Genomic DNA, 14,076 nt, shown 5'->3' with positions numbered 1-14,076 from the left:
TCCTAATTATTATTTTCTTTCACTATTTTAATATATATTCCTTTCCTTAAGGTTCATGCTTTTACAGTTGGTATCAGAACTACGTTCCTCGAAACCATTCCTTACATAGAGATTTAAAAATACTAGAATACAACCAGATACTCAACCCTTTATTGTGAAACGCAGGTACAAGGATATAAAGAAATGAAAACCTTCACTAAACTGAGCAGCCCGAGATGGATCAGTTTGAGAGGATGTCGATCGACTCTTTAAGATACTATAGAGAATCTCTTCCCAGTAAGCCCGAAAAGAAATGAGGGAGATATCTGACCCTCCACCTCTGCCACAGTTTAAGCCACCCTGTAACGAAAAGATCCGGTGTCATTCCAATACAGCCCTGCTCCTCCATCATATCAAATGACACTGCGACAATACAATCTGGTGCCCTCACTATACAACCAAGTACTGCCACAGGGTCGTCCGACCCCTATCCAGCATAATCCAGTCCCTCTTCTATGGGACCTAGTTCTACCCATGATGGGCTCACGCTACATTGAGAGGTACAAGAAACTAAACTCATCTTTTTTTATAAGGACATCCTCATTCGAAGAGGTCGAGTATTGGTTAGCAGAGACAGAGAATGTCTTCGTAACTCTTGGGGTGGTTTTTGATAGAAAGTTGTACTTGCCACCTACATGTTTGTGGGTGAGGCAGGTCACTAGTGGCAGTTGAAGCAGGCCACCCTGCCCATTCCAGTCACTTGGAAACAGTTCCTAGTAGCCTTCAATACGGAGTATCATCCAGAGCATCTTCGGTATTTGAAGGAAATGGAGTTTACACATCTGGTCTAGGGCGATATGACAGTGTCATAGTATGTCTGAATGTTCCTAGAGTTAGGCTGGTATTCCCCTGATAGTGTGATAGATGAGGGCAGAAAGACAAAAAAGTTTGAGTGGGGCCTCTGTTTTAAGATTAGGCAACAGTTGTATGTGTTCGAGTTCAGCACCTACACAATAGTTCTGGCTAAAGCACAACTAGTTGAGAGAAATCTTCATATCTTTCCTCCAGTAGTGGATAATTTCCCATACCCTCGGTTCCACACAGCAGACCAGCACCTACTGCACCGGTTCAGCAGAACAAGAGATCTAGGTTTATGACTCAAGCTCCTTCTCAAGCCCCGGCAATAAGACGTGGTAGGACTTGCTAGCATTATGAAAAAGATCATGGAGACTAACTTTGGTATCACCTCAACAATACCTGCCGCATATGTGAAAATCTCCACCATTACGCGAGAGAGTGCCCATGAAATCAGAATCATGTCAGACCTCTCATCCAAGGTAGAGCTTATACTCTTACCCAACAGGATGTTGAAGCTAATTCAAACGTGATACATGATACGTACACTATCTGTGATCATCTTGCATATGTTTTAATTGATACTGGTACTTCACATTCTTTTGTCTCACATGCTTTTACAAAAAATTTGAATGTATCACCTGAAAATCTTAATTATGTGTTGTTTATATCTACTCCTGAACATAGGACACTACTAGGGGAGGTCATATACAAAACTTATATTGTAGAGATAATCAATAGGGAATTGAGTATAAAACTTATAGAGATAGACATGAGAGATTTTGATGTAATTCTGAGGAAGAACTGGTTAGCGGTGTATCACGCCACTATAGACTGTTTCCATAAAAAATTTGTATTTAATCTTCCAAATGAAAAGTCATTTACAAATTAATAACTGTAGTAATTGAATATTGGATTAAAAATTCTTATATATATATATGTATACGATAATAATCATAAAATATGAACATAATTGTATAGTTGGGGAGAGGAGGAGGAAATGGTGCCGTTTGGAGAAGAGGAGGAGGAAATGGCGTCGTTTGGAGAAGAGGAGGAAGAAACGGCGTAGTTTAGAGAAGAGGGAGTGGACGGCTAGGATGAGGTGAGATGGACGGGCAGGATGAGGGGTAGGTGGGATATAAATAGGAGAAGGAAAAGAAAAAAAAAACAGAGAAGAGGAGTCAGGGGAAGAGAAGGTTCGAGAAAGAATAGAAAAAACCGAGAGGAGGAGAAAGTTCAAGAGAGAAAGAGAAGCCAGAGCGGGAAGGAACGAGAAGAAAGAGAGCAGAAGAAGGAAGACAGTGACGGTGTGAGCCACGGAAGTGCAGAAAGAAAGATGGAGATGGGAGATACGGTAAATTTTAAGTTTCAAGCCTATGATTAGGAAGAATGTGGAATTGTGACCGTAGGTTTGGGAAAATATAGGAATCGATTAGGAAATGGAGTAGGAAACTATGATAGATGGAATAGGCGGGTGGAAAGAGACAGTGAAACCGTGGAGGTGTGAAAATGAACTGTGAGTGGAGGTATATGGAGGAGGCCACGGGAGGAGAGAGTAAGGAGTTCAGTGTGTCAATGAGTTCCGTGAGAGAGAGGAATACAGTGATTAAAAAGGTGTAAGGGAGTTTGTAAGGAGGTGAGGTGAATAGGAGTGAGTGAAGACGGGCAGAAGCGCACGAAATGAGGTAAGTGAAGGGAGGTGAGAGAGGTGTGGAGAGAGGAGCGGTTAGGGACAAAATAGGTCTATGAGAGTAGTAGAGAAGGAACTGGAAGAAGAGGATAAGAAAGGTAGGGTACTATGAGAGTTGATACCTCTAGGAGGAAATGATGGGAAGCCCAGACAATTTGGGAAAAAGTGAAGGCAGGGATAGAGAGTGAGTTGAGTACTAACATAGAAAGTAGGCATGTAGGGGTGGAGTGTGTGTATTCTGAAAATTAGGGAGTAAAAAATAGAGGTCTGTAGCTGGTGTGTGTGAGGGATTGGAATAGATGTGTATTGGAGTGGATGTATTATGTGCGGGTGTCAGTTGCATGTGTATGTAGGTTGGTATAGCTGCTGTAAATTTAGGAATTTGGTAAGTGAACATTAGGTGTAGGGGTGTACTGTATGCATGCTAAGTGTGAGTGTGTGTTGTATGGGGAAATGTGTATAGGTCCTGTACACATGGCTTGGGTCGAGGGGGTGATGTCGGGGGATGGTCACACCTAGCATGAGTAACACTTAAAATACCAAGGGATACGTATTAATCCTGTGTAGTTAAATGGTAGTAAGAAAGTATGACTTAGGCGACGGAAAGGGAAAACATATAAAAATGGGGTTTTGAATTGGTTTGCATATGATACTTATAACTTAATTTTTACTGTACTGAATTATATGTGCTCACTCTTTATTATTCACGGATAAAGTAGGGATGGAGTTGGGATCGGAGTTATCGGTTTTCAAGCCTAGCATATAGAGCAACAGTGCAAGAATTTCTACTAGTAGAATTGAGTGTGTAAATAATTGGTAGTAGTGTAGATTGTGTGCCTACTGGGGATGTATGAGTTTGTACTTCACTGCAATGACACATTTATAGTTGAAGGTTTATATTTGACATTGAGCAGTAGATTGTGGTAGTTTCTTTTCTATGTGTACGATTGATTTGGAATGAGATTTTAGTATTTAACTATTGAACTATTTGAGACTATGCCGTTAAAAGAAAAACAAGGGGGCGTTACAATAACAGTGTTAGATATTTTTTCCCTCATGGCAATTGCATTGTTATATGACGCTTTAACTCGGTTGTCTTTGCTACACTAGGCAAAACTAAGAAAAAAAAAATTCATTCAAGATATCTCTGTAGTCCGAAAATTTTCAGATGTATTTCTTGATGAACTACCCGGACTGCTAGTACGTAGAAAAGTCGAATTTACCATAGATTTTCAGTCTGACACCTAACCCATCTCAGTTGCCCCTTACCATATAAATCAAGTAGAGATGGAAGAGCTAATAAAACATATCAAAGAATTACAGGATAGTGGGTTCATCCGACACAATATATCTCTTTAGGGTGCTGGAGTTGCATTTGCAAGGAAGGGAAATGAGTCCTAAAGGTTATGTATTGACTATAGGGAATTGAATAGAGTCACAATCAAGAACAAGTACCCCATTTCCGGGATTGATGATATTTTCGATAAGTGTTCAAGTTTTCTCCAATATTTATTTGTGTTCTAGTTACTATCCGGTAAAGATCAGGGTAGAGAACATTCCTAAGACACCTTTCAAGACCAGGTAAGGACAATATGAGTTCTTGGTCATGGCATTTGGGCTAACTAATGCACCAGCCATTTTTATGGACTTGATGAATAGGGTTTTTAAGCAATTCTTAGATCAGTTCGTCATTATGTTCATCAATGATATTTTGATATATTCAAAGAGCATAAATGAATACACTCATCACCTTACTCAAGTTAATTTTTTGAGGCACATAATATCAAAGGATGTGGTGTTAGTGAATCCTGAGAAGGTTGAGGTAGTACTCAACTGAAAAAAAATTAACTTTGGTTAAGGAGATCCGTAGCTTTCTGGGAATGACAGGATGTTACCGCAGATTTGTAGAAGAGTTTTCTAGTCTAGCTGCTTTATTAACCTGACTTATAAAGAAGAACATCAAGTCTGAGTGGAACGAGAATTGCGAAAGGAGTTTTACAGAACTTAAGAAGTAGTTGACTACCACACCCGTGTTGGCTCTACCAAATGGAACTGGTGGATATACAATGTATAGTGATACCTCCTATATGGGGTTGGGTTGTATTCTAATGCAGCATGTGAATGTTATAGCTTATGAGTCCAGGAATTGAAGAGTCATGAGAAGAATTACCTCACCCACGACTTAGAACTTGTCACTATCATCCACGCCCTAAAAATCTGATGCCACTACTTGTATAGAAAGATTTTTTAAATTTATACAGATCATAAAAACTTGAAGCACATATTCACTTAGAAAGATCTCAACAAGCGTCAGATGCATTGGATAGAGCTCCTCAAGGACTACAATTGTAAGATTTTGTATCACCCAGGCAATGACAATGTGATAGCCAATGCGCTCAGTAGAAAAAGGGCATGTATGTTGGCTCACTTAATAGATTCTGAATACAGAATAATAGGGGCTGCGTGACATATACGACTTCAGGACTTGAAAAATGTTACATATTGGCCCGTCTAATTGTTTAGCCCGAACTGATTCAGAGAATAAAGGAATCCTAGTTAACCGATTCTACTCTAGCAGCTCTTAGAAAGGATACAGCACAGGGAGTAAATCTGAAATTCCGAGTCTCTGCTGATGGGTTGCTCAGATTCTAAGATAGGGTATGTGTCCCAAATGACAGTGAATTAAAAAGGAACATCATGACAGAAGCTCATGTATCAAAGTTCACAATGCATCTCGGAAGTATTAAGATGTACTAAAGTATGCGATTCCATTTTTGGTGGAGCGGGATGAAAAGAGAAATCGATGATTTCGTCTCCAAGTGCCTTGTATGTCAACAGGTTAAAGCAAAGGATCAACGTCCAAGCTAGCCACTTCAGCCATTACCCATTCCGAAGTAGAAATGAGAATATATCACCATAAATTTTATAATAGGGTTGCCTAAAGCACGCTCAAGACATGATACTATCTAGATAATTGTTGACCGGGTCACCAAGTCCTCTCACTCTTGGTTATCAAAATAACCTACCTCTTAGACAAATTAGCGAGAATTTATATCCAAGAGATAGCTAGACTATATGAAGTTTCGGTGACAGTGGTATCTAAAAGATACCCCAGGTTCACCTCTCGATTTTGGTCCAGTTTTCAGCAAGTAATGGGAATAAAACTATCCCTTAGCACCGCATTCTACTATTAAACTTATGGACAATCAGAATAGAAAATTTCCATATTGGAATATGCTTCGAGCTTGTGTTCTAAACTTCAGAGGCTATTGGGATGATCATCTATCCTCGATAGAATTCGCCTACAATAACAGCTACCGAACAAGTATCGACATGACCTCCAGTATGAGACATTGTATGGTCGACCTTGTAGGTCACCGATCTATTAAAAAAAGGTAAGTGATAGAAAATTATTTAGCCTGAATCTTATAGAGAAGACCACAAGCAAGATAGTTAAAATAAAAAAGAATATATAAACAGCTCAGAGTAGGCAAAAGAGTTATGTGGATATTGAGATGAGACATTTAGAATTTGAGAAAGGCGATCAGGTATTTTTTTAAGGTTAACCATTTCAAGGGGATCAGCAGGTTTGGTAAGAGAGAGAAATTAAATTCCCGGTTCATCAGACCATTTGAAATCTTAGAGATTTGTATGCTACAGACTAACACTACCTCCAAATTTATCCAGAGTTCATAATGTATTTCATGTGTTTATGTTACGCAAGTACAATCCGCACCCCTCGCATATCTTGTCTCATGAGCTTCTTTTCCTTCAGGATGATCTATCATATGAGAAAGTACTGGTAGACATTATGGACCGAAAGAGCAGAGTACTTTGCAACATAGAAATTTCCTTCGTTAAAGTCGTATGGTAGAATCACGCAAAAGAAGAGGCCACTTGGGAGATAGAATTGGACTTCAGAGCTTAGTGCCCCCAACTATTTGACTAGCGAGAGAGCAACAAATTTAAGAGACCAAATTTCCTCTTAGGGGAGAGAGTTATAACACCTGAGCCTGAAAATTTGGCCCAAGATGATTTTTTTCAATTTATAAAATATATATATATATATAAATAATTGAATTTTTATCTTAATTTAATTTTTATTAATTTTTTAAGAAAAATGAATTAGTGACGAAATTGAAAATAATTTTGGAAGAAATGGGTGAAAGTATGAATACAAGGGTGTTTTTTAAAGAAATTTAAAAATATGGATAAAATCGTAAAAAGAGAAAGTTTAGCCATGTGGGATGGCTCGGTCATCAGCCATGGTGAACCAGGACACGTCGCGTGGCGGACACGCTGACATCGGCTCCACGTGGGCGATTCGCGTGCCTGGATGATCTAATGGCCCATATCGTATCCCCTCATGCACGAACGATTTAGATGCATTCCCTCTTTAGACGTGATCGGATAGACGAGATTGATCGTGATTGACGGTCCAGATTCGTCTACACAATTAGCCTAAACGAGAAATCATCAAACAGTCCTCCTCGCTCCACGTTGACTTGAACGAACGACTTGGATCGGATAGAGATGAGTATTTAAACTCCTATTTGTAGGGAACAAAAACCCTAACTGATACCCAGTCGGAGAAAAAGAATAAAGCTATCGGAGGGACGCCACCGTCGACCACCAAAAAAGGTAAAAAATTTTCCTTCCCGCTTGGAATCCAATCCTGAGTCTTTCTATAGTCATATCGGAGTAAAAGAATCAACGAGTAAGCTGAAAAATTGCAGACAAAGCTTACTCGAGCCGCCGTGGCCAAAACTCAAAACCTTCTCTGATGACTCTCTTCCTGTTTCTTATTTCGCGTGATTTTTTTACCACCGTATTCATCGTTTTTTTCTGGTGCAGGTTAGTCGAAGGAGAACTTCAGCTGCGAATGAGGACTGACGGAGCCGCCGCACTCGAAGACTTTCTACTGGTAAGGTTTCGATTTTTTGCATTTTTTGGCCAACCGAGGCTTCCTAAATAAGCTAAAACTGTCCAGGCCAAGGCGAATCGCCGCTGTGGGTGATGGAGCTAGCGTTGGAGCACGATGGTGGCGCCATGCCGGAACCCTAAAATTGGCCAAAAAAGTTTTTCAACGCCTATTTTAGTATTTTAGGGTATTTTTGAGATATGTGACGGTGTTTTAATTTTCGCAGAAAAATCAGAAAACCTAGGGGGCCGGTAGGAGGTACAGTAGAAATTATGATATTTTGGATATCGATCTGGGGTAAGAACCCCTTATCTTTTTTTCTGTTACGGTAAATTAAAGCTTACTAATCGATAATATTGTGTTTTGTGAAAATTAGAAAATTCTAAAAATAATTACAGATCATTAGTGGATGTGGAACCAATTAGTGCATATTTACCACAGTTTATTATTTTATTTTCTCATGTACTGCTTAAAATGCTTACTATCATATTGTGTGCGTTTAATTGCTAGTTTTAATTGTTTTCTCGGTTATTTAGTTTGCCTAACTATATAACCCTCATTTGTTAATTCGTTTTGTAATAAATGCCTCAATTATGTTTCTTGATGTACGTATCGTTTATTTGTCTGACTTACCGTTGATTTGTAAATATGATATATTGGTATGTAACTGGTAATTAGTTAATGATGTGAATCTATATATAAAAACCTTACTAGGTATCTTTGAAAAATGTGGATGGACCTGGTACATAGAGTACCCTACTGTGAACATTACTTCAATCGGACAGAACTGAGAAGTCTCATACCAGAATGATTTGGAAGATATAGTTCACCCTCCTACCAGACAGGATATCGATGTGATTACATGTTTGGCACCCATTATCGAGAGGAGTATGGGAACGGTCGGTTAATTGACAAATTTAGATATTGGATTCACGCATAGGAGGACATCCCTATAAACCCCTAAAGGTATCAGTAAGTAAGTAAAAAGAAAAGTTATTGTTCTTACTCACTTATATATGAAATCATAAAGTTATTTGAGTTATTGTCTTTATAGATCGATTCTGAAAATTTATAACGGTAAGTATGGAATAAACGGTTTTATGTTAAACGAATTTATTTAAAAAAACAAATGGCTCCACTAGTTATTTTATAATCTTTACCAACTTTCATTTTTCTATGTCAATGATTAATATAATATTTTTATTGGGCTAGTATACCTCATCCCCGTATTTAAGCATTTCATATCAAGATCCAGATCTTAAACAGCAGGAGGGTTGCGAGTAAAAATTATCTTCCAGACCTCATCAAAGTTGCTAGTGAAGGTTAACCACATACGATTTTAACTTCATTTATGTTTTGTTATTTTAACTTTTATATAAAAGAGACATTCCCGTAACTTTATTGGACATCCCAAATTAGTGTGTAAAAAATGTAAATTTTAATTATTATTTGTTTTCGTTATTTTAATATATATTTTTTTCTTTAAGATTTCGAACTTTTACACATAATGTGAATGCAAATGTGGATATGTAGATAGTATACACAATATATATGTGCATTCAGTTATAATGCAAGTCTTGCATGTATATATGCATCTGGCTGTCGAATCATCCATCAGTTACTCAGAGTCTCTTAAAATAAATATATATATGCAAAATCTATCTTGTTGATATGTTTTTTTTATTTAAAAATATTATAAAATAATTATTTTATATAATTTAATAACATTCAAATCGATAATTAATAAAAGCAATACAAATTAATGTCTACATAATATGTTCTTCATCGATTAAATTTAATCATTTATATTGTTTAGTATAATACATTAAATTTAATTTTAAAATTCACAAATAGAATAGAGAATATGCGTATATAGGTGGATATACATATTACTCATACTTGCTCGTATCTATAATATGTATCTTTTTCTTCGCACTTATTCCCTATAAATAGCTTAAAAATATAAAAAAAAATATTTAAATTTAATTTTTTTAACTATAAAAGTATTTAATATTATATTAATTAGTATAAAAACTTAATATTATATTAGAAAAAATGTAAAGTTGACGAAATAATTTTTCAATTTCAATTATGTAATATACTATTACTTTTAAAAGAAATAAAAACTGTATTTGGTGAAAAATAATTAATTGAATTATTAAAAAAAATCAGGAAACTGCTGGCTGCAAAAACTGGGCTCCTCATAATTTACTTTATAGGAAAATATAAAGAAAATCAAGAACGATTTTTAGATAATACTAGGAATACATATACATATATATATATATATATATATTTATATGTATATATCATAGAAAATGGATCTTAGTGGACAAGGTCACAATCATTCCATTAAGAATTATAAATGATTCAACAAAGAATTTGAAAAAGCAAAAGAAAAAAAAAAAAAAAGAATGAATAAAAATTATATGGAGAAGTTATCTTGGACCAGCTCATTATAAATAAGGTAGCTGGTGATTTAATGGAGAAAGGGAAGTTGATAAGGCTATTAATTATAGAAACCAAGACATTCCTTGCTCTAAAGATTTGCATATCCTCTGAATTTTAGCTAATTGAAAACCCTCTTCACCCAATCCCAAATTAATATCAATGCTGCTTGGGAAATTAATCGTGTCCTTTTTGGATATTAAACTTTACGAGATTCAGATTCGTGATCTTTACTGGAACTCTTTAAAATCTTAACGAGTAAACTGTTGCGTTCAAGTTCGAGGTGTAAAATAATTTGATTAGATATTTAAAAAGTGGGTGATTTTTTGTTTGCTTTTTTTTTTTTTTTATAAGCCCACAATTTAATGTAGTAACCTTCTTTCACTATCTCTGCAAGTACTTTTTACAGAAAATATCAATGAAAAAAAGGTACAAAATCTTCAACTATGAGAGATTTAAGCCAAGAAAATCTTCTGAGCATGGCTGATTTTGGTTTATACTCCAAGCCTTTTTATTAAAATCATACTAACATACAGAATTGACTATATCTTCATAGATCCAATATAAGACAAGATAACACTGGAATAAAAAACAATGGGATGGGTCATATTGTCCATGTGGACTGTTTTTGTCCTACAAGATTGAAAAAAGTAATGAGAAAGAAGTTTATGCAAATCCCTTCTGGTACTAGAAGCATTATGTCTTAACATGCTTGATACAAGAGATTATATTATAACAGGAACATATATGATAATTCTTGATCTTGACTATTGAATGTACAAAAGATGGGAAGCACACGGCGAGTGTGATCTCTGGATCGAAAGAGCGGCAATTCCATTTCGAGGATCAAAACTTGTCAATTTAGACTCAGCTGGAAACCTTGGTTTCTGAGAAGGTTCATAATTTGGTTTCTGATTTTTTCTATGAGCATCTCCAGCAACTCTAACAGCTTTCTGACTCTTACATCCCAGAAGGCTACTGGGTTTGTGCTTATGGATCATGTCTTTATTGGCTCTGGCTTTCAGATTCTTGTTTGAAGAAACGTTTCGAACAGGGCTAGTTATGGCCCTTGATGATCTTAGCTCTTCGAAATCTGATATGACAGATGAGAAATCTGCAGCACTGGCAGTAACAACACTCCATTCTATGCTGGCCTCACTCGGCGCATAACCTGTTGTTGGGGTAACACAACCAGATGTTGCATCTGACGTTTGTCTTGCAAGAAAAGGGTTTGGTTTGCCAGTTAGGCTGTCGATTTCGAATAAATCTGAACTTGCATCGCTATCTGCATCGTTGTGGTTTGCAGATATGGTTGAGAATTCTTGTTCTTGATCCATTCTTGGAGTACCGTTCCAGGACAACATTGTTAACTTCCTTGTCTCTAGGCTTAAACCCTTGTTTCTCTTTTGAAGAGCAGGTGATCCAAAGACCTCTAGTGACTTTCTTGGAATTTCTTCGAAATCTTGGAACTTTGTTTTGATCGGTAGATTTCGATGAATACCCACCTCAGACTTCATTGTTGGAAAACTAAAGCAGTTGTCTTTGCTCAATCCAGGATCTGTAGATACTGTCCCATTAACATGAACTAGGTCTAGGCTTGTTTTGATGGGTGCTTCTCTGCTTGCTGCCTTGCCTGGAACTTGAACAGAATTAGCACTTCTATTGAAACTAAGCTCTCCAACATGTTCATCATCAATGTCAACAGACTCCTTATCTGAACAATAGCAGTATTTGCAGCCAAGAATAGTCAGAAAACTCTTCCCATTCCCTTTCTTTGTCTTCCTTCGAGGCGGGTTCCGAACCACACTGTTCTTAAGCAATGCACTTTGGCTGTTCCAGCTTGATTCAGAAAGAAGACTAGGAGTTCCCAGCTGCATTTTTGGCCTTACATGCCCTGGACCAACCTTCCCATCTTTCATATATTGATAAATCTTTGGATCTATTTTGGTAATTCTTGGACTAGTATCTTCGATCCCACCATTGAAGTACCTTTCTGCTCCAAATACTCCAATTTCTTCATCTTCTTCCTTCTTTCCTGCCTGCTCCTCTCTTGAGTTAACCACGGAGTTCAAATTCCGACTTGGTTCTGCAAGTTTCCGCACAAAAATCTCCTCTCCCTTGTTTAAGTAGGAAGAAAAAGAAGCATCCCGGAGATTGTTGTTCTTGGAATCAAGAGACAAAGTTCTTTGGAGATTAGGATTATAAGTTGGTGATGTTAAGGTAACCATAGCCATGAAGCTATTTGCGGAGAAAATGACACAAAAGAAAATGTGTAATACAGACTAGAAAAGTACAAAAGAAGAAGATGAAAAAGACCAGGGAAGTAGAATGATATTTGAGGTTTACCCTTTTCTGATAATAAACAGAACGTGAACAAAACCCTTCTAGGCTGAGATTAGATGACAAGAAATTGAAAAAGGAAATAAGAAGAATTTGCTTGCAGAGGTTGCTCAGCTGGGTTGGCTTAATATTGAGAAGTAATAATATTAATATATACACTATATAAGTAGGCCTTTATAAATGTGAAGTGGGAGTGATGTTGAGAGTAGTAGGGCCATGGGCTTGTGGCCAAACTGGCATTTGAAGCCATAATTTTTCTCTCATCAAATGAAAAATAACCCTTTTAAAAGTGGACTAAAGTTTCTTTTTAAGTTGATTATGAGGATATGATGATAACTTTTTTGGGTTATCATTGAAATGGTGAATGGGACATTTTGGTGATTGCCAAGAACACTTGGCAGTGTTTGTATACGAAGACTCTTAGATGAAGATGATGAAGTAATCAGACCCACACATCATGTGGAAAAAAAAAAAACTTGAAACATGATTTCCCAGGCTAGGAATAATACAGCAGATTACTACTATTTATATGTATATATATATATATATATATATATATAATTTGTTAGTTTCTTAGCATCTCATTAAATAGATTCTCAACTACATCAATAATGTACATCAACTGCAAAGGAATTATTTCACCCTTCCAATCAAATGATGATTCTAATCATGCACTGCTTTTTCTTTTCTTTCTGTGGGCATTGAAAATCCTGTGCAGGTCAATAAGTCCTAACTATTTATAATTCTAATTATCTGATGCAGCTCACTAAGTTCATAATCCAAATCTCTAACTAGGTCCCTACTAGTTCAATTAGAAGAAAGTTTTATTATAAGAAATCTTATATTACCAATATTTCTCATATGGGTATGTTAGAAAGTTTCTGAAATATGTATATCTAGATAAGTATACATAATTTTAACTTTAGATTATCATGTGATACTCTAATTGCATATGAAAAAGATTATATAAAAATTCTACATAATGGTTTAAGTCATGCGTTATTAATAACTTGAATTTAAACTTTCGAATACCCGAATTCCACGTGAACCTTTTGGAGCTAAGAAATAAAAAATTCGTGCAAATATGGAAGATTGCAAAGAAGCCACAGTTAACAAAGACGTTTTGCATTGCTGGTTTTGGCAGAGATACAACTCCATGATCACATTACATGTATATATACATGGACCCATCTTATTTCTGGTAGGATAGATGATATACACGGATGAGGATATAAATTCAACACGTATAAAAGACTAGTACAGTACAAAATAGTAATCATTCTTAACAACCTCATTCTTTCCCCCAACCAGAATTTGTCAGCAGAGATTTTGTTTCTTTTGTATGTTTGGAACTAAAGAATTGAGTCCACATAAAACTTCATCCCCACCAGAATACCAAAATCTGCTTTTTGGCCAACAACAATGGTGGGTTCAGCTTTTGTTGTCAAGTAGCCAAAAGTCCAACCCATCAATTGAATGAGACACAACTGGTATATCCTACCTGCAAGATTCACTAAGATTTCATGTGAGATGATAGGGTGAAACTTCTAAGTAAATTTATCTTTCTTATTTCTGAATCTTGTATGGTTATGTGGTGAGTCTTTGGGGCTTTCCATCTACAGGATTATGTAAAAGCGTCCCACTTAACTCAATTGGAAGAAAATCTTTGGAGAAATTTTATTTTTTTTATGAAGTCCGAAAGATTCATAATACATTAGTTTGATCTATTACGATTTGACTAAACTTTAGTTATGTGTTGACAAATTAGGTTAACCACAAAAACATAGCTGGGTCGTAACTTAACATTCGATCAAATGTAATTAATTGAATCGCTCTTATCCCT

General features: G+C 36.3%; 1 protein-coding gene across 1 annotated transcript; it reads right to left on the bottom strand.

The window, feature by feature from the left end:
• Nucleotides 1-10,380: 10,380 nt before the first annotated feature.
• PKS2 (phytochrome kinase substrate 2) lies at nucleotides 10,381-12,745 on the bottom strand. Its single transcript, XM_022034944.2, has one exon. It carries the CDS (start codon nucleotides 12,125-12,127, stop codon nucleotides 10,661-10,663), a length of 1,467 nt encoding a protein of 488 aa, XP_021890636.1. The 5' UTR covers nucleotides 12,128-12,745; the 3' UTR covers nucleotides 10,381-10,660.
• Between the last annotated feature and the right edge of the window lie 1,331 nt (nucleotides 12,746-14,076).

Source organism: Carica papaya, chromosome 2 (assembly GCF_054855325.1).
Source record: "Carica papaya isolate Zhongbai chromosome 2, ASM5485532v1, whole genome shotgun sequence".
Taxonomy (NCBI): domain Eukaryota; kingdom Viridiplantae; phylum Streptophyta; class Magnoliopsida; order Brassicales; family Caricaceae; genus Carica; species Carica papaya.
Note: the sequence above shows the minus strand (reverse complement) of the source record. Positions and strands in the feature narration are given on the sequence as shown.

Excerpts from the sequence above, each read along its gene's own strand:
- PKS2 (XM_022034944.2), bottom strand. The coding sequence starts at position 12,127 with ATGGCTATGGTTACCTTAACATCACCAACTTATAATCCTAATCTCCAA.